The sequence below is a fragment of the Lactuca sativa genome, chromosome 5, assembly GCF_002870075.4.
Source record: "Lactuca sativa cultivar Salinas chromosome 5, Lsat_Salinas_v11, whole genome shotgun sequence".
NCBI lineage: Eukaryota > Viridiplantae > Streptophyta > Magnoliopsida > Asterales > Asteraceae > Lactuca > Lactuca sativa.
The window spans coordinates 144,758,945-144,784,636 of NC_056627.2; the positions used below are offsets into that span (position 1 = coordinate 144,758,945).

At 33.6% G+C, this 25,692-nt stretch overlaps 2 protein-coding genes across 2 annotated transcripts; both read right to left on the reverse strand.

The window, feature by feature from the left end:
* Window positions 1-4,557: 4,557 nt before the first annotated feature.
* On the reverse strand, window positions 4,558-8,936 carry LOC111895018 (uncharacterized). Its single transcript, XM_023891106.3, has 4 exons — window positions 7,822-8,936; window positions 7,545-7,750; window positions 6,066-6,269; window positions 4,558-4,887 (listed from the first exon to the last, which is right to left on the reverse strand). Exons 1-4 carry the CDS (start codon window positions 8,861-8,863, stop codon window positions 4,750-4,752), a joined length of 1,590 nt encoding a protein of 529 aa, XP_023746874.1. The 5' UTR covers window positions 8,864-8,936; the 3' UTR covers window positions 4,558-4,749.
* A 6,658-nt stretch (window positions 8,937-15,594) lies between these two features.
* Window positions 15,595-19,588, reverse strand: LOC111895024 (uncharacterized). Its single transcript, XM_052764326.1, has 9 exons — window positions 19,300-19,588; window positions 18,700-18,812; window positions 18,295-18,467; window positions 18,085-18,178; window positions 17,881-17,992; window positions 17,438-17,526; window positions 16,633-16,718; window positions 16,469-16,533; window positions 15,595-15,933 (listed from the first exon to the last, which is right to left on the reverse strand). Exons 1-9 carry the CDS (start codon window positions 19,502-19,504, stop codon window positions 15,824-15,826), a joined length of 1,047 nt encoding a protein of 348 aa, XP_052620286.1. The 5' UTR covers window positions 19,505-19,588; the 3' UTR covers window positions 15,595-15,823.
* Window positions 19,589-25,692: the final 6,104 nt, after the last annotated feature.

The window sequence follows — 25,692 nt, forward strand, 5'->3', positions numbered from 1 at the left end:
GCTATCTTCAACTTACTCGCCGAGTTGTTCTTCCAACTCGCCGAGTTCCAGGCCATCTTCATCCAACTCGTCGAGTTGTTCTTCCAACTCGTCGAGTTCCAGCCTATCTTCAAGCAACTCGCCGAGTCTACCCATATGACTCGCCGAGTACCACCGGGTCTGAATCCATACAGAGGCTTTCCAAGCCAAGCAGATGATCCAAACCATAGATCTACCCTTCCTAAGGCCATCCATCACGTAAAGTGGCAAACTTTACGTGAATCCAAGGAGATCTAGGCATTTTCACTCTAGGGTTTGGGTTTGGGACAAGATAGCTCCTTCAATCACTCATCAACAGGGACTTTATGACATACAAGACCATCCCAAGCTTAGATTTGAAGTAGCATCCTCAGATCCAAGCTTCTATCTCAATATAGATGTTATATCAACCACCACACATGAACCCATGAAGAAAATAGCTTAAGGAAATGGTTCCTTACCCTTAGAATGAGCCCAACCAACTATAGATTGTTGATTCCCCCAAGCTTCCTGATACAAGCCTCCAATCTTCAAGCTTAAAGCACCAAATATCCTTCTCCAAGCTCTAATTCACTCAACAATGGGGTCTCCTCACGAATTTAGGGCTTCTGGAACTCAAGGAATGATAAGGAGGCTGGGGAGAAGATATGATGTTCTTTATATAGGGCTCAACCCTCGAAATTAGGGTTTTCTCCATTCAGCACCAACTCACCGAGTCCACCCATGCTACTCGCCGAGTTGGTCGCTTAACACGCGACTAGAGTCGCGACCCTACTCGCCGAGTCCACTCGTGGACTCGCCGAGTTGACCTTTCCCATTTACTCTTTTAGCCCTTCAACTCTACTCTTGATATTCCGGGATGTTACAATCACAAATAAGCTCGGGGATGTATGGTCAGTCCTGGGAATGTCATAGCCTGATCAACTATGCTGGTCCGAGGAGTGATTAGCATATGCCCAAGAATGGTTGTGATGTGGCTACAATTCTAAAAACTTACCAACACTACTACAATGAGAACCTTAGAAATCACAAAAAATCATGTGATCAAAGGAGTTTACGTCCAAGACATGTTCTTGGGCCGTAAACCCCTATAAGTGGGGCAAAATGCACCCTAATGCTTTACCAAGTCTTGGATACTAGTCTAGATCATATCCTTGATGTACTTAGGAACTTAAAACATAAAAAGACCATGAATCATTTGAGTTTACGACCATAATCACATGGAGAAATGGTCCATGGGTCGTAAACTCCACAAAGAAGTGAATTGATGCCACAATAACTTCCAAAGGCTTAGACATGAAGTAGGAATGCTTCTTTATGACTTATAGGCTTCAAGACACAAAATGGTAGAAGTACCATCAGTTTACGGCAATAAAATTATGAGTTTACAACCGTAAACTCCAAGGGAGTTGGTCCTAAGGCCGTAAACTCATAAGGAGTTTACCCTTGGACCCTAAACTCAAAACCCAAGTCCTACAACCCTTAGATGCAATCCTTAGGACTTTTAGCACTTAAATAAAGTGTTTTGCATGTCTTGGGATGTCTTAACTTGTCTAATTAGTGTTTTAATCACTAATTGTATGCATACATATGTCTTCATATGTTATTAGGATCATTATGTGTGTTTTAGTCTTCACTTGACACCAAGCACTTGTCTGACACTTCCATCCGATCCACTCACTACAAGTGAGTTCATACCCCTTAATTAAACTTTTAAATGTTTTTGAATGTTTATAAATGCTTTATGGGGGAATACAAGTTGAATAATGCTAGTTATTATATCAATCACATGTGATTAATAACTAGCATACAAATGGATTTACTATACTTTTAGCTGTTTTGCCAAACAGATTACTTCAAATGACTTTCTCAAACATTTTTACATGTTAAAACTCTTTATCAAACTGCTTTACATACTGTATGTTTCCTCTCAAACTCTGTTACACTTGTGTTTCAAACAAAGGTTTTCCTTATACTTAAAACTGTCTTATCAAACAAAATACTTTCAAAGCGTTTTATAAACTGACATCAAGTCATCATTTCTTAGTATTAAACTTTTCAAAGGTTTTACAAAACTTCTTTTATGCTTATATATTGTCAAATTCATGCCTATATATGTATAGTTATATAAGTAATGTTTAAAGGACTCAGGACGACTAGCTCGCTTTATTTCTTTTTCCACGTTGGGATGTGGCCTTAGAGCACCGGTTATTCGTCTGAATGTCGTCTACGGTTGTACTTTTCGGGACTTACCATTCCACCCCCAAGGCTGTTAGCTACAGTAGGGAAAATGATCATTGACGGGTGTCTACGGTTGTACTTTTCGGCGAGTTTCCACGCCGTGAATATCCTAGTGCAAAACGATACATTTTTAGTTATTATAATATTTTCTTACCTTTACTTTGTGACACATTCACATGAACGACGAGGTAGGATATATTTGATATAGATAGACTATTTTCCTTATTACCTTTATATTGTGACACATACGCATAAACGATGAGGTAAACTATAGTTTTATAATAATAGTTAAACAGGGAAAAACTGTCACATTTACAGTGATGCTTACTTACAAAACAGTCGGGTCTTGGTAGAAGACTACTTACAAAACAGTCGGGTCTTGGTAGAAGACTACTTTCAAAACAGTCGGGTCTTGGTAGAAGACTACTTTTATACTAGCAGGAAATATGGGATTTTCTAGGGTTTTCAAACATTTACAATTACTTACAAACATTTTCATGCTTATGCAAACTTTTCTCCAAACATTTACAAGTCTTTACTTTACAGTTTTACAAATCAAAGACACATAAATACTTATGAATTCACCAGCTTTATTGTTGATACTCGCTTTCAAAATAATTTGTATTCTCAGGTCACAAATAGATAGGTACGACGACCAGGTTTTATGAAGATGGAGCAGCCAAGACTCTTTTTTTTTTTTTTTGAACATTCATTATGTTGTTTTATACTATGAAAGAACACACATGTATTTAAAATTATACTATTAATGCAATGGATGATGTTGTTGCTTGTTTACTATTTTACATTGTTGTGATACATTACATGACGTCCTCCGCCCCAGAACGTTTCCGCCGTTCTCGGTTTTGGGGTGTGACAAGATGCGTCTTTGTTGCATGAAATAGAAATATTACAACAACTTATATTCAAATAAAACCTATGAAATTACTTTAGACTTTAGAGAATAGAGATTGTTGCATGAAATAGAAATATAATTTCATAGCATCCTACTTTACTTTTCTTTTATTACAACAATTTATATTCAAATATCTTTTTAATAAGGAATTCTAATTTGGAAAATCTACTCAGTTATAGTAAAAATTGCTTTGTCATAACATCATGTTTATGTAGGAGGGTGTCATATGTCATACCTGTTGTGATGAAGAATTGACCAATGCTTTTGTTTACTGTGTGAAGTGTTTGGAATTTGTCATTGAGAGGTATGCACTGCACTTAGCTCTTTTCATCACTTAAGTGCTAACGAATTGTTTATACACTCGATTTTGGCACCTTAAATGGTTCTCCCCAATATTTTGGAACCGGAACAGGCGGTTCCAATTCCGGTTCCGGGTATCCACTTCAAAAAAAAAAAAAAAAAAAAAAAAAAAAAAAAAAAATCGGTTACAAAAGCAAATCAATGGTTGGTTCAGCCTCTAGATACCCACTTTCTATTTAATCCGATGATTTTAGCGTTGCTTAAGATTCCAATGCTTAATGTTCTGATTATAGTGTTTGATAAATTCTTAATGTTATGATTTTAGCGTTGCTTAAGAAGCCGATGAAGCTCTAATTAAATCTATTTTCAAGGTTATAATGGTTTTAAATAGCAATGTACTTTATTATGTTTTTTTACTTTTTTGATAAATTCTTAGTCAAATTTGTAAGAATTTTCATTGAATATAACTCAAGTCCCCTTAATCATTCTCTTATGTCCCTTCAACCCCATTATTTTTATCCAGTAAATTTACCATACATATATATGTTACAAAAATAAAATATCCATTAAAACACAAACATTACTTCCTAATAGATACCGAAAAAAAAAAAAAAAAAAAAAAAAAAAAAAAAAAAAAAAAAACTCTGATCAAAACCGAATCCCGCGGAGCGGGGTACCCCAGCTAGTTATAATTTAACTATAACCAACAAGAATAGGTTTCAAATTATTCAATATTAGCCTTCTAGGTTATTCACTTAAAGTTCCACGTGTTTTATGCTAAATGATTTTCATTCACAAATTAAGAAACTACGATAGCAATTATTTACTTCTGTAGGCTTGAAAATAAAAGTTTAAAAGCTTTGCAAAAACAGAATTATAATTTATAACCAGAAAAACTTTAGAACCAAAGAGACATTTTTTAGCTTACTAATTGAATCTATGGAATACTATTTCTTAAATGTTTACCACTATGAACTTTTTATATCTAGATCTTTTGTACATAAGTTTCATGAGAAAAAAAAAAAAAAAAAAAAAATCAAACATGTTTTAGTTTTAAGACATTTTCTTTTTCTAAAAGATAAGTGTTCTACAATCTATTACTATTCTTAATTAAAAAAAAAAGTTCCTACAGTGTAAAAAAAGATTACAGATTACAAATTTTAATAAACAAACTCTACCTAACTCTTGAAAAATACAGAACATAAATAGCTCACAAATGGCATTTCAATGAACAATCTTCCTAAATCTTAAAAACAGAATAAAAATTAAATAAAAAATCATTCGGTTTGTTGTTGAATTAATGTGCGTAAAGCTGACTCAACATCTGTAAGTGGTTGACCAACATAGAGCTCAAGTTGACCTTTTTTCACCACAACTACTTTCATAATCTCTGATTTAACTGCATCTTCAAGCTCCTGAAATAAATAGCAATCTACTTTTATCCATGTTTTTAAAAATCATAAATCTACCAAAAAATGTTATCTTAATAATAAACATTAAGTTTTTTTTTTTTAAATCCACTTGATTATAGTAATTTCATCAAGATACATTGTAATTTTCATTGTTATACTCGGTAGATTTCACAAAAGTATAATATGTTAATACGAATATATATATATATATATATATATATATATATATATATATATATATATATATATATATATATATATATATATATATATATATATATATATATATTACGATGTTTTATAAGAAATAAAAATAGAAACTTCCAAAGCCTAAACATTTGAGAAGTTTGAATTTATAAGGAAAGTGAGAGAAATATTGAATTATTGAAAATTGAAATTGAAGTTGAAGTGCTCCTTTCTCTTTTAAATTTAAACAAATAGTTTAGATAAACGAACAAAGGAAATAATTTGGGTTTTAATTTAAGAAATTTTAAATTATAAGGAAAGTCTGCATTAACAAAATTGATATCCATTTGTTATTGCACTTATTACATTTAAATACTATGTGGGATTTAATAAAATAAAAATAATAATAATAAAATGACATGTGGAAAAAATTTAATTTGAAATAACCACAAAATGACATGTGGCAAAATGAATGAGAGTGTAACATGTGGAAAAAAAAATTATTTATTAAATTATTAAAATAAAAATAAAAAGTAGATTTATTGCAATTATTACATTTAAATACTATATGAAAAATTTAATAAAATGAAAAAAAAAAAAAAAAAAAACAATAAAATGACAAGCGGAGAAAAAATAATATAAAATAACAACAAAATGACATGTAACAAAATGAACAAAAGTATAACATGTGGCTAAAAAGGTTTTTATTTATTAGAGTAGAAGAAGATTTATTGCAATTATTACATTTAAATACTATGTAGAATTTAATAAAATGGAAAAAAAACATAAAATAACATGCGGAAAATTTTAATTTAAAATAACCACAAAATAACATGTAGTAAAACGAACAAGTGTAACATGTGGCAAAAAAAGATGTTTATTTATTAGAGTAGATTTGTAATAAGAAGAAAGATAGTAAAATATACAAATAAATAAAAGAACATTGCTATATCTTGCAATTAGCCCTAAAAAAAAAGTAGGATACTAATACTTACATTTGTTGGAATTGGTATGATATTAGTGGTGAAATCTTCTAAATCTTGGAAAAAAGATTCCAAAAGATAACAGAAATTTGTGGCATCACCTCGATCTTCAAAAGCAACAGTGTGTGATAATCCACTCTTACTTTTAAAATTACTCCTTAAAGTAAATAATCCTTCAGATTCTTCACTTTTCCCCCCTCTTTGCATTAAGATAGCCTGATAAATGAAAAGTTGATAAGAAATGGCAATGTACTTTTATATATAATTGCATTTATATTTCTTTTTTATAGGGTTAAATGCAAGAAAACATCAATATATTTTGTTGAGTAAATTACACTAATGGTCCCTATGGTTTGGGTAATTTGCGCGCTTATTTTTTTTAACTCGGAAGGTCCTTACTGTTTGTTTTTGTTACGTGCTTGGTCCCTACTATTTGTTTTCGTTACACGTTTGGTCCTTGTCTTACATAAAAAGACAATTATTTAAATAGGAAAAAAGGGTGGGGTAGGTAAGGTAAGGTGAGGGGGTGGGATTGGGGGTGTATTTATTTAAATAAATTAAAACATCAATGGCAAAATAATCTTTTTAGGTAAGACAGGGACCAAGCGCGTAACAAAAACAAACAGTAGGGACCTTTCGAGTTAAAAAAATAAGTTAGTGACTAAACACGCAAATTACCTTAAACCATAGGGACCATTCGTGTAATTTACTCTATTTTGTTTTATTTGTTTATTATAACATACCATCCTACTTTCATTTAATGTAACTAGGGTTAATATGATATAAGAGCTTATATTTTGTGTTTTTTTTCGGATTGAATTTACTCAGCTTTATTTTTTTTTTCCTGAAAAAGACCTTGCGTTTTTTTTTCGATGGGTTTTATGAAGAAAATTCTCATTATTTTGGGGAATTTTTTGATAAAGTCTTAAAAAGAAAATTGAACAAAAAAGTCCCGATTATTTAATATTTTGCTTAAAATTATCGTGTAAAATTAAATAATCGGTACTTTTCTATTCAAAAAAAATAATTTAGGACTTTATCAAAAATTTCCCAAAATAATAGGACTTTTCTGCATAAAACCTTTTTCTCGATTTGGTCCCTTTATTCGTTTTTTCCGAAAAAAGGGTTAATCTCATAAAAGACCTTATGAGAAAGTAATTGCATAAAACAAAACAATTTGCAATGATATAATTGGGTAGATTTTTCAAAGTATTATGTCCTAATATTAAAAAAAAAGTAATTAGGTAGATTTTTAAAAGACTATGCCTAAAGCACAATGATGTAATATGTAATAGAAAAAAAATGAAAATGGGATCCTATAAACAAATTTATAAATGAAAATACATTGTTGTTTCTTGCCTTTCACCCATTTTTATGAAGGCATTGTACTTTGATTTTTATTTTTCTTATTATAACCGTTAAAATTGCTTTGATTTTTATTTTTCAAAGTATAATGTTGAAATACTAAAAATAATTTTACAATTTACATACCAGAACATAAGGGAGACTAGTCCACCAAAAGTCAATCTTGGAACTAATTTTCATATCCCCAAAATCTCCCCCAGATTTCCTGTTTCTACCTTTTTTGCCCTTTAAACTTCCATTACTATAAGAATCATCATTCTTGGAAGATATTGAAGTATTACTTTGACTTTCTTGACCAAAGCCTCGAGGTTTCCTTATCTCCTTTGAAGCACCTATGTATGAAACAAGTGATTTTTTTTAAAGTATAAAATTCACTTTGTAAATAAATATATTTTTAACATACCTTTTATTGATTCAGTCTTAGTTGCTCTTTGTTTTGTTTTTTCACTTCCATTCACCAACTTATTTATAGGCTCTATAATGGGAATAGATTCATCTACTTGTTCTTGATCTTTATTGATAAATTCACCATTAACAACATGAAGATCTTTAGTGTTATCAAATCCTTTTGGCTTTTCCCCTGAATCAATTGATGGACTTTTATATTTATACTTCTTTTTGAACATCAATGGAGCTGAATCTTCTTTTATTGGAAACTTAGGGGGCAACTTTTCATAATTACCTTCTAAACTTTTTCTTAACTTCATTAATCGATTATCCACCTCTTTCTCCTTCAAAGATTTATCAATCAAATCATGATCGATATCAATATCATCATCATCTTCTTCTTCTTCTTCCACCAACCCTTTTCTCTTTGCTTCAACCCTTTCTTGTTGTCGGGCTTCCCTTGCCATTTCTTGAATTTCTACAATTCTGTTATCCATTTCAGATTTATCAACTAATAGTATTCCACCCTCTTTGGTTTCCATTAAATTCGGATTCTCTTTTGAATCTAAAGCCCTAGGTTTCTTGTACTCATCACTATTCAAGTTTCGATCTTCACCCTCTAAATCATTCCATCCAAATATCAACGCGGCGCAGATCGTTTGAAAAACAAAAGCCCCAACTAAATACAATCCGATTTTAACAAATGACCTAGTTGAAAACTCACCAGCAATGCCATCGATGAATCCAGTGGTTTGGGAGAGAGAAAGCTGGTCAGTTTCAGTAGTCTGTTGCTGCACAGTTTCTTCTATGATAATTGGTGGGGTTTTGCGGGGAAATTCGGGATTGGAAATGTCTGGATAAGGCTTGTTTTCTAGGGTTTTGAGGATTTTCTTTCGGAGATGGTTAGTTCTTCTTCGTCGTGATGGAAACGACGAGGGAAGAGAAGAAAGTAAGACGAGCGATTTTCCGGGGATTGGAGTTGCTGAGGTGGTCGGTGGGACGGAGGAAGAAGATATGGCGGCGGCGGCGGCCATGGTGGCACCGTGTGCACCCGCCATTGATTTTTTGAATTTTTTTTGTTCCCCACGAATAAAAGGTTCCTTGTAGTTTCAGTCTCGTTTTAGTTGTGGAACAAGTTTTATTATTTAAATGTTTTCATTGGCCACTTTTATAATGATTGCCTTTTATTGAATAATAATAATATTATATTATATTATAATTTTTTTTTTTATAGAATAGTTATTTATTTGATTCATTTATCTAAAAAACTGATTTGTTGTGACTCCGGATAATCTTTTATTGCTAATGTGATTTTGCAAGTTGCTAGAAACATATAACCAAAATTAGAGGCGACAATTTATGATACGATATGACAAAAATATATGATACAAAACGAAATTGGGACTTAAATGAAATTTGAATTCGTGTTCATGTTAGCTGTTAAAAACACGATGTCATGTCGTGTCGTGCACGTGTTCAAAATTCAACACGCAATTGACACGATTTAGTAGTTCTTTATCGTGTTTTTCGTATTTGTCGTATTATATTTGATAAAATATTCATTAAATAAACTAGTTTTTAGTATATGTTATATTTGTCGTGTCGTGTCGTACTCGTGTTACATAAAACATTGTCGTGTCGTGTCGTGTAGAAACATGAAATGATATCACGATTTATCACCTCTAACCAAAACCTTTGGGCATTGTCAATGTTACATTTACAAGACATAGAAATACATATGTAACGCCCCATTCCTGGTACGTTGTTTCTGTGGCATTTATTTAGAAGTTTTTGAGAGGGACTCGGCGAGTCTATGGCCCGACTCGTCGAGTGGGGACGAGATGTCGAGCACGTGTTAGTCGGCGACTCGGCGAGTCCATATTCGGGACTCGGCGAGTCTGCCTGCCAGGTAGAAACCCTAAATCCCCGGGTTTGCACCCTACTTAAACCACCTTATGAGCCCCCAAACTCGTCCCCTTCACCCTCAGAGCATCATTTAGCAAACCCTAATCGTTTCCTTGGTTATTTGTGCATTCTTGTGTGAATCTTGAAGTTTTGAATAGAAGAAGGAGGCTAGATCCAAAGGAGAAGAAGAAGATCCAAGGTCTTGCTCCCATTTCATAGTTCATTGAGGTATTAGCCGAATTCCTTCTGTTTCTATGATTGATTTCTCTTTAGCAAGCATATTTAGCCTCTTTTAGTCATTTCTTAGCTTGTTCTTGGTAGAGGGATCACATTAGATTGATTAGCCTTCGGATCTAGCCATGTTTCAGTTCCAAAATCGTAGATCTATCACCTTTATGGAGCCATTTTGCATGATAACCCTAGATCTACTCTTCTAAGTGCCTTTTTAGCCTTTATCTCCTTTTTCATGTGGATGTACACGTAAAGTTGGAAACTTTACGTGGTAAATCAGCCTTAGGAACTCAGATCTATAATTTGTATGCGGTGGTGTTGAGCAGAATCGAGTTTTTAGGATCTTCATGCATGTGACTCGGCGATTCGTTCTTCGGACTCGGCGAGTCCGGTCGTGAGTCCCCGATCTTTACCCCTTTGAGTGATTCCGAGTGGAGGTCAGTGAGCAGTAGGTGGACTCAGTGAGTCGGAGGGTGGACTCAGTAATGGTGGGACTCGGCGAGTTGTTCATACAACTCGGCGAGTCCAAGGCAATCTTCTTAGATCGAAGAACAACTCGTCGAGTTGTTCATATGACTCGGCGACTCGGATGAAGATTGTCTGAGTTCTTGGATCGAGATGGGTACTCGTCGAGTCGATGCCATACTCGACGAGTAGCCACGAGTAGGGTTGAGAAGTGAGACTAGAGACTCGGCGAGTTGGCGGCCCAACTCGGCGAGTCAGGTCAACTGTGGGTTGACTTTGACCGAGAGAGTTGACTTTGACCAAGGGTAAAAGAGTCATTTTACCCCAGTGTAGTGTTTAGCATTTGATTGAGTGTGTTTATGGACTTGTAGCCGGGGAGATACCGGAGCAGCAGCAGTTAGCTTCCAGAGCCATTCACACAGCAGCCAGTTCACGAGGTGAGTTTCCCTTCAGTAGGAACGGGTCTAAGGCCACAATGACGGCCCGTTCAGTTAGTCGTAGTTTCTGGACTTCGGTCCAATGCAGTAGCTAGTATGTTTGACGCCTCCGTGGCTCAGACAGGATTTATGTGTTTATGCTAGTTGATATGTTTATGCTATGTTCAGTCAGCTTCGGACTTCGGTCCGATGTAGGGGACAGAGGTCCCAGTCAGCTTCGGACTTCGGTCCGATGTAGGGGACAGAGGTCCCAGTCAGCTTCGGACTTCGGTCCGATGTAGGGGACGGAGATCCCAGTCAGCTTCGGACTTCGGTCCGATGTAGGGGACGAAGGTCCCAGTCAGCTTTGGACTTCAGTCCGATGTAGGGGACAGAGGTCCCAGTCAGCTTCGGACTTCGGTCCGATGTAGGGGCAAGGCCCCAGTTAGCCCGGACTTCGGTCCGATGCAGTGGGCAAGGCCCAGTATGTGCTTATATGTTATTATGTGGTATGTGGTAGTTTGGGGGGAGCTCACTGAGCTTCGTGCTTACAGTTTTAGTTTTGGTTTCAGGTACTTCCGCAAGCAAAGGGAAGAGCTCGGGATGATGGCATCGCACACACCACAGCTTCAGTTTTGTCCTGGGAGTTGATTTAGTTCTTGATATGTTTGGATACAGTCGTGATATAGTTTTTCTCACAGTATTTTATTATGGTTTTTGAACATGCAACATATGGTTTTATTATGTGATACTCAGTCTCGTGATTTCTGTTATAATAAAAATCGAAATTTTTGGGTGGTATTTTTGGGTTGTTTCAACATAAAATATTAAAATTATACCAAGATGAGCAATCGGTTGAGGTGACTTTTACTTTATTCTTAAACCACAGAAAGGAATTGTTCTTGATCTCTTTTATGACTTTGTGAAAAGATGTTGGTTTGTTGTTAAATACTTTTCATTCTCTACTCGACAAATGCACATGCAAGATGAAAGAATAACTGTCTAAAGTAGTAACTTTATGGGTGTAGGAAGTTTTCAGGTCGACTTTGGAATTGAGATGATTTCTGTAACTTTATGGGAGCATGAGAATGGTTGTAGCTTGCACCAAATGTTTATGCGGTTCCAAATCAATCTCGTTAAATTGTAGGTAACATAAAGATGGTCCACAGATTCAGAGACGTAACTATATGGGTGCAACAGTGGGCCTTGACCCACCTCACACAAATTTGAAGTGAAATATATATTATATATAGAATTTATATTTCATTTGAATAAAAAATGCTAAGGTCGTGAATTATGACATGGCCCACCACATTCAAAACTTAAATTCATAATGAATGAAATTATTTACATGTTGAGGTAGTCGATTAAAGAATTGCGACAACAACTTTTTTGATTATATCAGATTCAAATTGCATTTCAATCTTCACAGTGAATTCCTGGTTCATAAAGTTCGTATATTACTATTTTTTATTATCTTAATTAATCAATAGTTACAACTTAAATGAATAATTTTACTTTAAAATCATACATTGTTACATTTTATTATCATTTGAATTATTTTGCTATTTGTTCATATTTTGTAAATTATTTGTTTTGCCTTAAAACAAAATCTTGGCTACATCCCTTTAGAAAACACATACAACGGAATTTAGAACAACCCCTCTTCTGGAAAGTGATGCCTTTAGTGTTGCTCTTTGGAGGAAATGTTAATCTTTATTAGGACTGAATTATTCCATCAGAAGATGTAGTTTCATGGTCGAAGTGATTTGACATGATTTGATAAAGTCAAAAGAAACTCTAACGCTATCATTAAATTGGCATTGATGGTCTCAACGTATGTTCACACTGATGCTGGATCCTTTTGAAGGCTTATCAACATGAAACTTAACAATTGCACTATCAGTTGAGATCTTGATACTTCATGATAAAGATCTACCGAAGATAGAATTTCCAAAATTAAACACCCTAATCTTTAGGGATTCTTATGACATCCATACATTGTTTGTATATAATGCTAGGGTTTTATAAACAAGATTTAAAAATAGCACATCGAAAGCATATAAATAATCATAACTTATGAACCCAAAAGGGGAACCAAGTCCAGCCATATCTAGGAAACTAAAAAAACAAAGAAAGAAGGAAAGAAAAGATACACACGTGTTATTCGATTTCTTAAACTTAGTCAGTTGATCGGACTTGGAGGACCTAATAGAGAGTCCCTCTTTCATGATCGCACCAATGAAGCAAACAAAAACACCGGAAAAAACTAGAAAAAACCTAAACCGGAAGCAACTTGAAGATTAGATAGATTTGAAACTCGAGACCTTCTATGCAGCGCGTGAAACCTTGTACGTGGCGCGTGGGAGTGGTTTTAGGGTTTCCTGGATCTAGAGAGTACCACCAAATTTCTGAGGGTTTTTTTGTTGATTTCTATTTATATGGAAAAGATTCAAACCCAGAATATCAGTGCTGAGAATAATTATCCTTATCTTTGGTTATTATCTTATATTAAATCCTTTATCTACAACATTCCAAAATTTTCATGTTTCATTAATTAATTAATAAACTAGTCCCTAGAATTTAATCTCTTTCCAATTTTGCTCATATTTGTTTTTGCATGTAACCCAAAATGACACTGCTATTTATAGTATTATTGCCGACTTTTTTGTGGCTATGGACACCATTTTCCAATAGGAACATCATGGTGGTGTTCTCAAGAACATTGAAAAGATTAAAGAAAGGAAAACATCATAGACCCGAAGGATGACCACAAAGACAAGTCTTTTTCCCTAAGGTAAAACAATGCAAAAAACACATATACATTACAATATGACGTATACACTAATATAGTTTAACGGGAATGTTGATGACATTGAATGTCAAGTTGACATTCAATTGATTAATTTTACCATAATGAGATGTTATATTGGCCTCCAACGGAAGTGTAGTTAAATGGCATGAAGGATTATTTTATGTTTTAAATAAACATTTCATTGAAATTTTGTATAGTTATATGTATTATAAGGGAAAAAATTAAAAAGTTGTATAAAAAATAAAATAATAATATAAAAATCTATTAAACTCGACAAAGTTCAATGCCTTGTAAATGTTGCAATATACATATTTTCAATATACCACATGAACGATAGTTGCAATATCAACTCTTTCAAATACTTCAACTTTACAATTTGCAAGTTGGAAAAGGATAGAGCACTTGTGTTATTAATACACATTATTTAAAGATGGCAACTTGTTATTTTGAAATAACCCCTCATGTGTGCGTGTACGTGTGAAAGAGAGACAGTTGAATATGGGTATTCAAACCTGATATTCGAAAATTAAATTTTGGATAGTGAATTTTACTATCCAAATCTGTATTCCCAATTTTGGATATTCGAAATTTTGGATATAGATTTAGATATACATTTTTTTTGTCAATTCAAGCGATCTAAAAAATAATAGCAATTAACCAATGGTTCCTGACCATCCACTGCGGCTCCCCGCTTTTGCAAGAATTAGGGGAATAGGTTTGTCTTTTGGACGATATGTTATGACGCCGAAATACGTCGCATACCCTCTACCGGCCATTTCATAATTGAAAAATCCAAGAATCGAATTACTCAGGTAGCTAGGTAAGCAATTAGGTATCTCTTTATAATAAAGCTTATCTCTTTATATCAAAACATCTAAACAACACTACAAAGTAAATTTTGAGAAAACAATTGATAAAAATGGTTAGATTTCCTATATAACATTTCAGTACCATTAAATTCTCTAAGAACACATGATTGTGTTACAAGATTCCTTTTATTACCATTAATATGTTAAATATTAAGCACTAAGAAAAATTAGTAGGTAGTTCTTTTTTTATCCGATTTCTCTCTAGGGAGGTGATTCTTCCATTTTAAAAAAATGATTCATCTGGACAAGCTACAAGATCTTTGCAACTATCTTAAAAAATGGTAAACCGTATCATCTGGACGGCCCACATCAACCCACCCCAAAGCATATGTGGAAGGTCAACTGTTGAACACTCAATATTTTGGCCCGTGGACCAGTTTGAATCATGGACCTTCTGGAATTTCACTCATCAACAACTAGACTTCTATCGCCAGGGGCAAGATTTTAAAAGATTTCAAACTTTGCAACTACCTTATAAGTCAATGTTCAATGGAATAATCACCTCCTAGTCAAATAATCATGTATAATTGCATACCATTAAGTGTATTAAATATCAAGCTATAAAAAATAATGTGAACTTTGCATCACCTTCAGACCATCCTCTACCCTGAATGACATCGCAAAACCAGAAAAAAAAATTGCGAGTGGGTCTAACTAACAATGAATAGATAACTGATAGGAATGTCATAAAAGAAGTTCATATCGTCTTTACCAACACGATAATCGTTTCTTATAAACCTAGCAATTTCTTTTATCATCTTCAATAATGAACTTATTTTTTATGATATTTTATTTAGATAATAGAATCAATAGAATGTTTTGATCATTTACTTGTTTCTTTGATTATTACATCATCATCTGTATCCAGTGTTTACTCACACTTTGACAAAGTTACGAACATCTTGAGAATAAACACACACACCCACACATGTTTGTTTTGATGATTACACAAAATCTACAAATGGTTATTGAGAATCTTGAAGCAAATCTTGATGATTAGAAATGGTGGAATGGGAGTTCTTGATTTCATTGACAATTATTTGTATATTCAATGTAAACGAATTTATTAAGGGATATAAATCAAGAACTTACTTCAAGTTTAGCTCAATTTAGTAGCACTAAATATACGTCATGTTACACAAATAACCACAACCATTTTTTTGTGCATCCCTCAGGTGTAAGCAAAAATATCTTCCTAATAAAATATCCCGTTTTTCTTTTTCAACCACCCACCAATCAAAATAATAATAATAATAATAATAATAATAATAATAATAATAATAATAATAATCCCCATAAAGAAAATAAAAATAAAAATCAAGAAGCTACCCCAAGAAAATGAGCAAAGCTTTTGTATTTTGGCTCCCATCCTAACTCCTCCCTTGTCTTTGAGTTGTCCAATTTCTTACCCAAAGGACCATCTGTGCCTATGTTTTTGGACAAAAGGGTAAAATGGTCATTTACTTTAAAAACGGTTAATTGAGTCCAAAAAAAAATAATCTTTGTTCATACAACACTTTCATCATTTATGGAAATATGCGGAAAAGTCTCATTATTTTGGGGAAAATTTTTATATGGTCTTTTTTTTTTTTGCACAGAAAAGTCCCGATTATTTAATTTTACATGATAATAAGGACTTTTTCGTCAATTTGGGCAAAAAATGTTTTATAATCGAGACTATTTTTGTAGGACTTTATCAAAAAATTACCCAAAATAACGAGACTTTTCTACATATTTCCCTTTATGGAACAAGTGAAGTCCTAGCATTTTTACAAAATTGCCATTATTTTTTGGAGCAAATTGTGGGAATAGCAATGTAGTTTGCTCTTTTTATCAATATGGTAAAAAACAACTCAATCTTCTACATGCCATTTTATATCATTGTACATGTTTCAGCTAGTTTTATCAAACGTTATTTTTTATCAGTTAGCAGTTAACTTTTCATCTATCAGCTAAACTTACCAGTAAAGCCCACAAACGTTGGATCAAATTTCCCACTCTTAGCAACCAAGTCCATCACTTCTTGTCTAAACAAAATCAAATTTTATCATGTTAAAAATGGATTCCATCATTCCATGTAATATGAAAATATGGAAACTTGATAAAAAATTTAATAAAACCAAAACCTTGAAACCGGATGATTGTCACACCCCAAAAATAGCCGACTGCGTAATTTCTTTTTTAGAATTGCAACCGAGAGAGAGGCGGCATCCTGTATCATATAAACGACTTCAATTTCTTTTTTTATAAATCATTGTACTTTGTGAAATCTATCCAATTATAGCATTGTACTTTCATTTGTTTTTTTATTAGGATATTATACTTTTTATGCGTGTGACATTGCTATAATCAGATAGATTTTTCTAATTATGTTGCAAGGGTTTTATGCAGAAAAATCCTATTGTTTTGGAAATTTTTTTTGATAAAGTCATAATTTTTTTTTGAACAGAAAAGTCCTGATTATTTTATTTTACACAGTAATTTGTCTTTTCTTGTTAAAATAAAAAGGGTTTTATGCAGAAATGTCCCATTATTTTGGGAATTTTTTTTTTGATAGTACTATTTTTTTTTTGAATGGAAAAGTCCCGATTATTTAACATTTTGCCCAAAATTAACGAAAAAGTCATGTTTTATATTTTAACAGGAAATGACAGATTATGTGATTTTCCCAAAATAATGAGACTTTTCTATTAAAAAAAACATTTAGGACTTTATCAAAAAATTTCCCAAAACAATGTGACTTTTCTGCATAAAACCCAAAATAAAAACGGGTATTTTTTTATTTAATTTGGGCAAAATATTAATAATTGGGGCTTTTCTGTTCAAAATAATAATAATAATTTAGGACTTTATCAAAAATTTACCCAAAATAATGGGACTTTTTTTGTATAAAACTCTGTTGTAATAAGAAGAAATAAAGATGAGAGGAACCTCATAATGAATGAGATTGACAAGGTGATGAGGATTAGCTTCAATAGTCCCTTGTTTTAAGTAATACAAATGCATTCCTCTATCTGCTTTGTGCTAAAGAAGTTAAGATTTAGCAAATACAAATTCATAGATGCATTTTTCATTAATTCGTTTATTAAATTCTCCCTATTACAACATTTTACTTTGAGAAATTTACCAATTATAGCAATGCCATCCAAATACAAAGCAACTTTCACTGCTATAACTAGCTAAAATTTTCAAAGTATAATGTCTTGATAAAAAAAATGGTATAATTGCATAGATTTTTCAAAGTACAGTGCTTTCATAAGAAAAAAAAGCATTTTAAAGATTCGATGATATCTGAGAAAGAAATGAAAATAGGATGCTATATATATAATACACAAATAAATGAAAGTAAATTGTTACTTTTTAGCAAAAGGATATGTAAAGTCCTGCCAACCTAACAACAGAGCCACCAGCATCTAAAACAATCTTCTCTGCTTTCAAAAGAACATCTGTCCTTGGACTCCTCCCTATTGGTACTACTGGACTATCCTATATTAAAAAAACATCAAGAAAGTTATTAATCGATTAAAATATTTAATATAAAAAAAAAAAAACTAAAATAAAAGAAGTAAAGTAAGCACTTCATAGCATTGTCCATTATCGTATCTATCATATGGTGCTGAGCTTGAAGTAAACAAGAAAGAACCTTCTCCATTCCAAAGTGATGCAGCTTCCCTGTTTGTTTAATATCTAACTTTTTAGTAATTTTCAATACATTGATGATAAGCAAAAAGGAAATGTTGTAATTAATACGGATATTGAAGGGGTAAAGTTGTCATTCACTTCATTACCCAACATCACTAGCATAGTCTGAGCTTCTAGAAGGTGGGGCACAAAAGATCACATAAGGGAACTTATGATCCCATTTAACTCCCTTCAATGTTGGATTGATCCCAATTTTAATAAGCTCTTCATGGTGATCAGTAGTAACTGTCTCCCCAGTGATTTGGCATCCTGGGTGTTCCTGTCATCAGAATCTAACACTTAGGATGGGGAGGGTATTTATGTCTTTTATACAGACAAGGAAATGTTACATAGTTTTGGGTGAGAGAAAGGATTTCAATTTGTTCTTCAAACAATTTGAGATTTTAATCAACTTAGAAAAAGTGAAACAAAGAAGCAACAAGTGGAGTATGATCTATGCTAGATTGTATATTTGTATAGTAAATTTTAACATTTCTTGATCTCATTCTCACCTCTCGCCATTTTTCTGCAACTAGGCGACCAAGAACACCTGGTCCAACAATAAGCAAATCATTTGCTCCAACAGAGGTAGAAGATGAAGTGTCTAGTTCTTCACTTGCAGCACCTATTTGTTTATGGAAGTTGAAGTGTGAGCATCAAAAGTAAAATTATAAGTGAAAGATTAGTAGACTTGCACATACACGATAGCTAGGAGATAAGCTGATAAGTGGATACAATTCAGTAAAATGGGATAAGGTACTACAAACCCTAAGGTTTTAATCGGTGTATTTGACGCAAAAATTCAATGTGTGTTTACGACCTACTGATCATGGAATCAGATTCTTTTGAAGAGTTGGTCTCGCCACAGGAATCTCAATTACAGAAATTGATCATCACATTGCAAAGAAAGTACCTAACAATTTCACAAGGATGAGGTATATTACACATTTAACTGAAATGTGCGTACGACAATTCTAATCAAATTATCATTGCATCTCTTCATCAATCATAAATCCACGAATCTACAGCGAGATAGAAAGATTTGGTACTAACTAGATAGAAAAATAACAATAGAGAGAGAGAGAGAGAGAGAGAGAGAGTATTTGACGTACCAGTGGAAGAGGAAGCCATGACATGGAGAGTAGAGGAAGCCATCGATGATGATGATAAAGAAAAGATGTGTTTGAAGGTGAAATTCCGATTGGGGTTGGTAGAGAAGGAGATTGATGTATTAAGGGTTCTGGTGCGTGATAAAGAGGGTTTAATGGGAGCGACTGCTGTGAAGGTTGCCGGAGATATACAAACAGTTGATCCCATTTGTTGGTTGGTGTTTGGTTTGGATTAGGAAGATATGGTGGCTTGCACGCTTCCTTTGATGTTGGCACTTGGCAGATACAGGATTCTCGGGTCGGATTCTTGGGTTACCCATTTGTCCCCTGCTCCCTCTAAACCTTTTTTTTTTTTAACATTTAGAAGATTTTTGTGTTGAGTTATTTCCTAAATTTTGAAAATTTTGTCAACGATATTGTTTGAGTGATCCAAGTTGAATTCCTTTTAGTATGTGCATTACATACTAGGTTAATTGTAAAAAATAGTAATATTTTAAGAGAAATTAAATATTCTCCTACTTTTGTTCCTACAAATCTTCATATCCTATTAAATAATGACATATGTCATATTAGTATATTAAAATATCATTAAATGTTACACATGTCACTATATAATTGGGTATGATAATTTGTAGGAACAAAAAATAAAAGCATATTTAATTTCTCATATTTTAATCATGTCAATGTTCAAACATTCAATATTATATATATGAAATTTTACATCTCAATTATTAGACTTATCGGCTTGAATAAGTAATTACGTATTTTGAGGTAGTATGGTAGCATAAAAACTTAGTCACAACAACCTCACAGTTGAAGTGAAATTTTTTGCATAAAACGTCTATGGTTTGAATTTTTGGCACGTCCAAACCAAATCATTTTTTTCGAACTTTAATCAAGGGCACAACAAAAATGAACATGAAATCACAAAATGCTTAGTTTGACATTATGACATAATTTAAACCACACCAAACCATGTTCTTTCTTCTTGCTTTGACTAAGGGTGACAAATTAAACAGTCGTGTCTTGGTTTTACCTGACCCAATACGATGTTGTGTTTTCTTTTATTAATACAAAAACAACTCAATTAAAACATAATAAAAGCAACCAACAAGACAAAAGCGATAAATATAAAATAAAATAAACATTCAGCTTATTTTATTCAAAATTACTCTTACGAAACACGACAAACGTTGGAAACATGATGAACACATAGGGGCGGATCCAAGGGGTATCCCGGGGTAGCCCGGGATACCCCTCAAAAAATTTTCGGTAGTGTAAATTTTTTAGGAAAAAAATCGTTTTATGTAGTGTATATATACGCATCCCTTCATTTATAAGCATAAACAAATAGTTGGTCTACTGGTTAGGTGCTAGCTTAATGAAATAAAGGTCTCAAGATCAATTCTTGCTCCTTACAAATTATTTGTTTACATATCTTTTATTTTTCCAACTATTCTATTCTTTTATTTTTCCAACTATTCTATCCCACATCGCCAAACACATGTAAACTTAGTTATTTTTATCTATTATATAAGCTTGTTATCCTCATGCTTTATTTGATATTTACTTTAAGTCCACATCGATTGAAGTATCAAAAGATACTTCAACTTCATGTTTATATAACAATAGTTGAAGTTAGCTAACGATTCGATTAAGGTTTGGGTTTAAAACCAAAACCAAACCAGGAAACCCAAGTACAAATTGAAAACCAAAAAACCAAACCAATGGTATTGGGTTCGTTTGGTTTAAAATTTTTAAAACTGAGGCTATCGGTTTTGGGTTTGGTTTTAAGAAAAACTAACCCGAGCCGCTCCATGTTTAGCCGTTACGGTGATATCCATGAAAAAAAATTGGGATACCCCTTTGCTTTGAGTCTGACTCCGTCACTGTGAACACAACGTCCATATGTTAGTATCCTGTCAATTCTTTGTTGAATCTTAAACTCAAACGTAAATTCTAATTTCATTTTCGTCTTAATTTCATTTAGTATCATATATTTTTATCGTGATGTATTATAAAATAGCACCCTTAACTTTGACTCACTCCCGTTTACAAGCTATTATTTTGCATTAAAGGAGCTACTCGTTACCTCATTCTAATCCCTTTATGTGATATGTGATATGAGTGGTTGAATGTTGATGTTGTTACATTAAAGTTATAAACTTATCGTTATAAAATATACTCAAAATAACCGTGATATATTCATTTATTTTCATTTTTTTCATTTATTTTTATTTTTCAACTAGCAATAAGTGGTGTACTATGTTCGTACGTATTCATATAGGACCAAAAAGGTTATCGACATCGTGTCATCGTAACTGCCAAAAGACCCCACGTCCCCACACCCTTTGCTTCGTAATCTTAAAAAGATAAAACAAAACCCCTAGCAAACACCACCAAACTCCTTGTAAAACCCAAAAAACAAAACCCTAAATCGTAGTTTTACAAGCACTACTCTCCAAAATTGTATCTTTTTATCTTCTCCGATTTACCTTATTTCCGTTTCGAAGCTCCATGGATGAAGATTCAATAGAAGAGGCCCCATTCCCACCCCCGAAGATTTATATTTCGAGTTCATTACCAGGTTCTTCTGTACCCATTAGAGCTCCCCTTACGATTGATTCAGATTCTGAATTCTATTTATCAAACAACGATCAGATTTACTCACGAACTAGCAGCTTTAATAGCACTAGCAGTATTGATATCAGTAGTTATGGCGATGAGCATACCACTGTTCATGACGAAGAAGATGAAACTTTTGTAGCGTACTCAGATGAAGAAATTTCGATAGAAACTTGTCGTGTTAAAGAATACTCATTTACTACCCCTTTCGTGAAATACCCAGATGGAAATCATCTTAGCGAGCGTAGTAATTTTGAAGAATCCGCCATTTTTAGGCCGCTTGTGAAAACCCCATGTGAAGAAAGTAGCAGTGTTACCGATTCTCGTCTCAATTTGGGTGTGCCTGTTGCTCCTTTGACCAGAGACTGTGACAGCGACATTGATTCCGTGGAAAGTGGCCGGTGGTTTGATTCAGGCGAGATTCCGGCTGATGAAATTGTTCAGAAGGTTACTATGTCCCCTAAAGTTCAAATCTTTAGTGGTGATGAAGAGGAGGATGAAGTAGATAAAAAGTCGCAGTTTGAAGGTATGTTTTCTGATGATAGTATCAATAGTATCCATGGATTAATTACCGCCATGAAGGATTCTATTTTAGTGGAATCAATTGACGAGGAGGAACATAAAGTTGATTGCTTGAATCTGGTTGATTCTCAGAGAATTGATGAGGAGATTCTCTCAAATTCACTAAATGAAATTGAAATCGAAGATTCACAGATAATTGATGCAGATATTCTCCCAAATTCAGAAAACGAAACTGAAATTGAAGATTCACAGAGAATTGATGCAGAGATTCTCCCAAATTCAGAAACTGAAATTGAAATTGAAGATTCACAGAGAATCGATGCAGAGATTCTCCCAAATTCAGAAACTGAAATTGAAATTGAAGATTCACAGAGAATCGATGCAGAGATTCTCCCAAATTCAGAAACTGAAATTGAAATTGAAGATTCACAGAGAATCAATGCAGAGATTCTCTCAAATTCAGAAACCGAAACTGAAATCAAAACCATTAGCGATCACAGAACTGAATCCAAGAAAACCCTAAATGAAAAGGAAGAAGAAACACAGGTAGTAATCCAACCGATAAAATCGAAGTTACTAAATCTCATTCATCTTCTTGGTTTATCAAAACAAGATTCAACCTTTCTCCACCGACTTACCCTCAGAAACACCAAGTTTGACTCAAATTTGACCATTTTAGTCATAGGAAAAACCGGAGTAGGCAAAACAGCAACTATAAACTCCATTTTTGGAGAAACCAAAGCCACAACAGATCCATTCAATCCATGTACATCTTCTGTTCAAGAAATACTTGGCGACATAGATGACATTCATCTCAAAATCATCGACACACCAGGTTTTAGATGTTCCCCTTATGAAAGATCTTATAACCTAAAAATTCTCTCAAACATAAAAAGATTCATTCAAGAACACTCCCCAGATGTTGTGCTTTATGTTGATAGGTTAGACATGTACACAATAGACCATAATGATTCGCATCTATTAAGGCTAATTACAAGCTCACTTGGGTCTTCTGTGTGGAGAAATTGTATCATTTCTCTTACTCATGCGTGTTCTAATGATCATGAGTCCATGGGTGAATTTTTGTTGCAAAGATGTCGGTTTTTACAACAAGAAATTGTTAGATTTGGAGGTAGTGATTGGGGTATGGGAAATCCAGTGTGGCTTGTTGAGAATCACATGGGTTATAAACATGATAGAAGTTGGAGAAATCGGCTTTTTGGAAGGGGCAATGAGTGGAATTGTGTTACGCCATTTGAGATTGTGGAAAATCGGATCAAGAAAGGGTTTTTTGAAGGAGAAGGTTATTGTTTGAAGGTTTTTGGAATGAAACATTGGTCTTTTGCATGTCGATTGTATTCTTAGTTTTTATTAATGACAAAATTAGGATTTGATTTGTAGGTAGAGTATGTGTCAAAGTGTTAGGCGGAGTGGATTGTAAATCGTGTAGTGTGTCCGAAAAATGATACGAATTAATGCAAGTGTTATTATTATTTTTTTTTGTTTTATTTATTTATTTATTATTATTATTATTTTTTATTACTAAGTTTATACTTTTGTACATCTAACTACGTATTTCATCAAAACAAAGAACCCATAAAGCAAAACTTCAAATGAAACTAACTTTAAAATACAAATCGGTTGAAGCTTTCTGGTTGGAGAAATCAATTGAAGCGTTCGAGAAATAAGAAAAACCATAAAGCATTATTGATCGAAGTCAAGAAACATACTTTTTTTTTGAAGCATTGTGTCTGGCTTTAGAACTAATCAAGTCTCAAATAAGTAAAGAATCGAAGATAATTCATTTTATACTAAACTGTACAAACTGTTTCGGTGGTTTGCTAGTTTGTTATTTTGGTTCAAAAATATTTGGATTATCTTTGAGATCTCATCCTACACCGCTCAATATCTTAGTGGATCGACTTTATTACATAAGTGGATTCCTACACCAATAAACCCATGAGAGATTATTTGTCCATTACAGGTCTAAAGTTTTTATTTTGTTGTGAGTTTGGTCCAAAATTTTTAATTTTTTTTAAAGATAGATTTGCCCTTATTATTTTGCATTTTTCCTTTTTTTTTAATTATTTTATTATGTTCTTTTAATTTTTTGATTAAAGAAATTGAAAAAATACAAGTCTCTCTCTCTCTCTCTCTCTCTCTCTCTCTCTCTCTCTCTCTCTCTCTCTCTCTCTCTCTCTCTCTCTCTCAAATAGAGAAAATACCACCACCAACCAGAGTTATAAATGCTACCATGATCACCGATCAGTACAATCACCGTCTTACCATCGATATGGGTTACATCTCCCGACCATCGCCGGAGAATCAGAACGTTGCCGCCATCTTCCTCAACAAACCCATTTCACGTCACCTTCTTTGGCGACCATCTTCCTCGGCAAACCCTTCGATTCCGACGACGATTTGGTAGGTGTTGCAGATCCCCAGGGAGGAAGGCCAAGTCAACGACGGTACATGATGAACACAACATAAGGAAGATGAGACTAAGGAAGGTAGCGACACCATTGTTCGATAAAAGTGAGCTTACCAGATCTGAAGTCCGACGAACAGATCTAAACTCTTGTGAACGATGAAATGTCGAAAATTGAGAGAAATAAAGGCGATGACGGGCTAGGGTTTGATGATAAAGATGGCGACGGTGGTGGTCCGACGACATATTTCATTTTTAATTTAATAAAATCAGTATTCCAAAAACATCATCAATAAATCCAAATAATACAAGTGTATCAATCCTCATATGAAATCAGAGTAAATCACAGAACACGGAAGAATGTGGTGTGTGTTCTACAATCATCCCGAGTTCTTCCCTTTGGAACCAGAAGTACCTGAAATATAAACTGAAAACTAAGGCAGAGCATGGGTCGGTTTTGACCCAAAAACAAAACTAGGGCTAAGCATGGATCGGTTTGGGTCGATTTTAACCCAAAAGTGAACCCAAACCGATGATATCGGTTTTGATATTTTTAAAACTGAACCCTAAACCCAAACCGATGGGTTCGGCTACTTGGTTTTTTGGTTTTTCAAATTTGGTTTCGGGTTTAAACCCAAACCCATTCAAAACTTGAACTTGTGTAGAATTGTTTAGTTGGTGTTGCTTATATAACAAATGAATACGAGGCATGTTTGTATTTGTGTCCGATGTGGGACAAGTTTAGAAGTATAAGAAACAATTTTTGAATGGATAAAGGAAAAGCACCGCTTCGGCAACCAAGTTGTTTTGTCTATTTTTCG

What these genes read in the sequence shown, in the direction of transcription:
- LOC111895024 (XM_052764326.1), bottom strand. Translation starts at nt 19,504, where the DNA reads ATGGGATCAACTGTTTGTATATCTCCGGCAACCTTCACAGCAGTCGCT. An exon ending in TAGGTTGGCAGGACTTTACA is followed by an intron (nt 17,527 to 17,880) that starts TATCCTTTTGCT and finishes TTCTTTAGCACA; the next exon opens with AAGCAGATAGAGGAATGCAT. An exon ending in AACGTTTGTGGGCTTTACTG is followed by an intron (nt 15,934 to 16,468) that starts GTAAGTTTAGCT and finishes CCAAAAACATAG; the next exon opens with GCACAGATGGTCCTTTGGGT.
- LOC111895018 (XM_023891106.3), bottom strand. Translation starts at nt 8,863, where the DNA reads ATGGCGGGTGCACACGGTGCCACCATGGCCGCCGCCGCCGCCATATCT. An exon ending in TAAGACTGAATCAATAAAAG is followed by an intron (nt 7,751 to 7,821) that starts GTATGTTAAAAA and finishes TTTCATACATAG; the next exon opens with GTGCTTCAAAGGAGATAAGG. An exon ending in TCATACCAATTCCAACAAAT is followed by an intron (nt 4,888 to 6,065) that starts GTAAGTATTAGT and finishes TATTTATTTCAG; the next exon opens with GAGCTTGAAGATGCAGTTAA.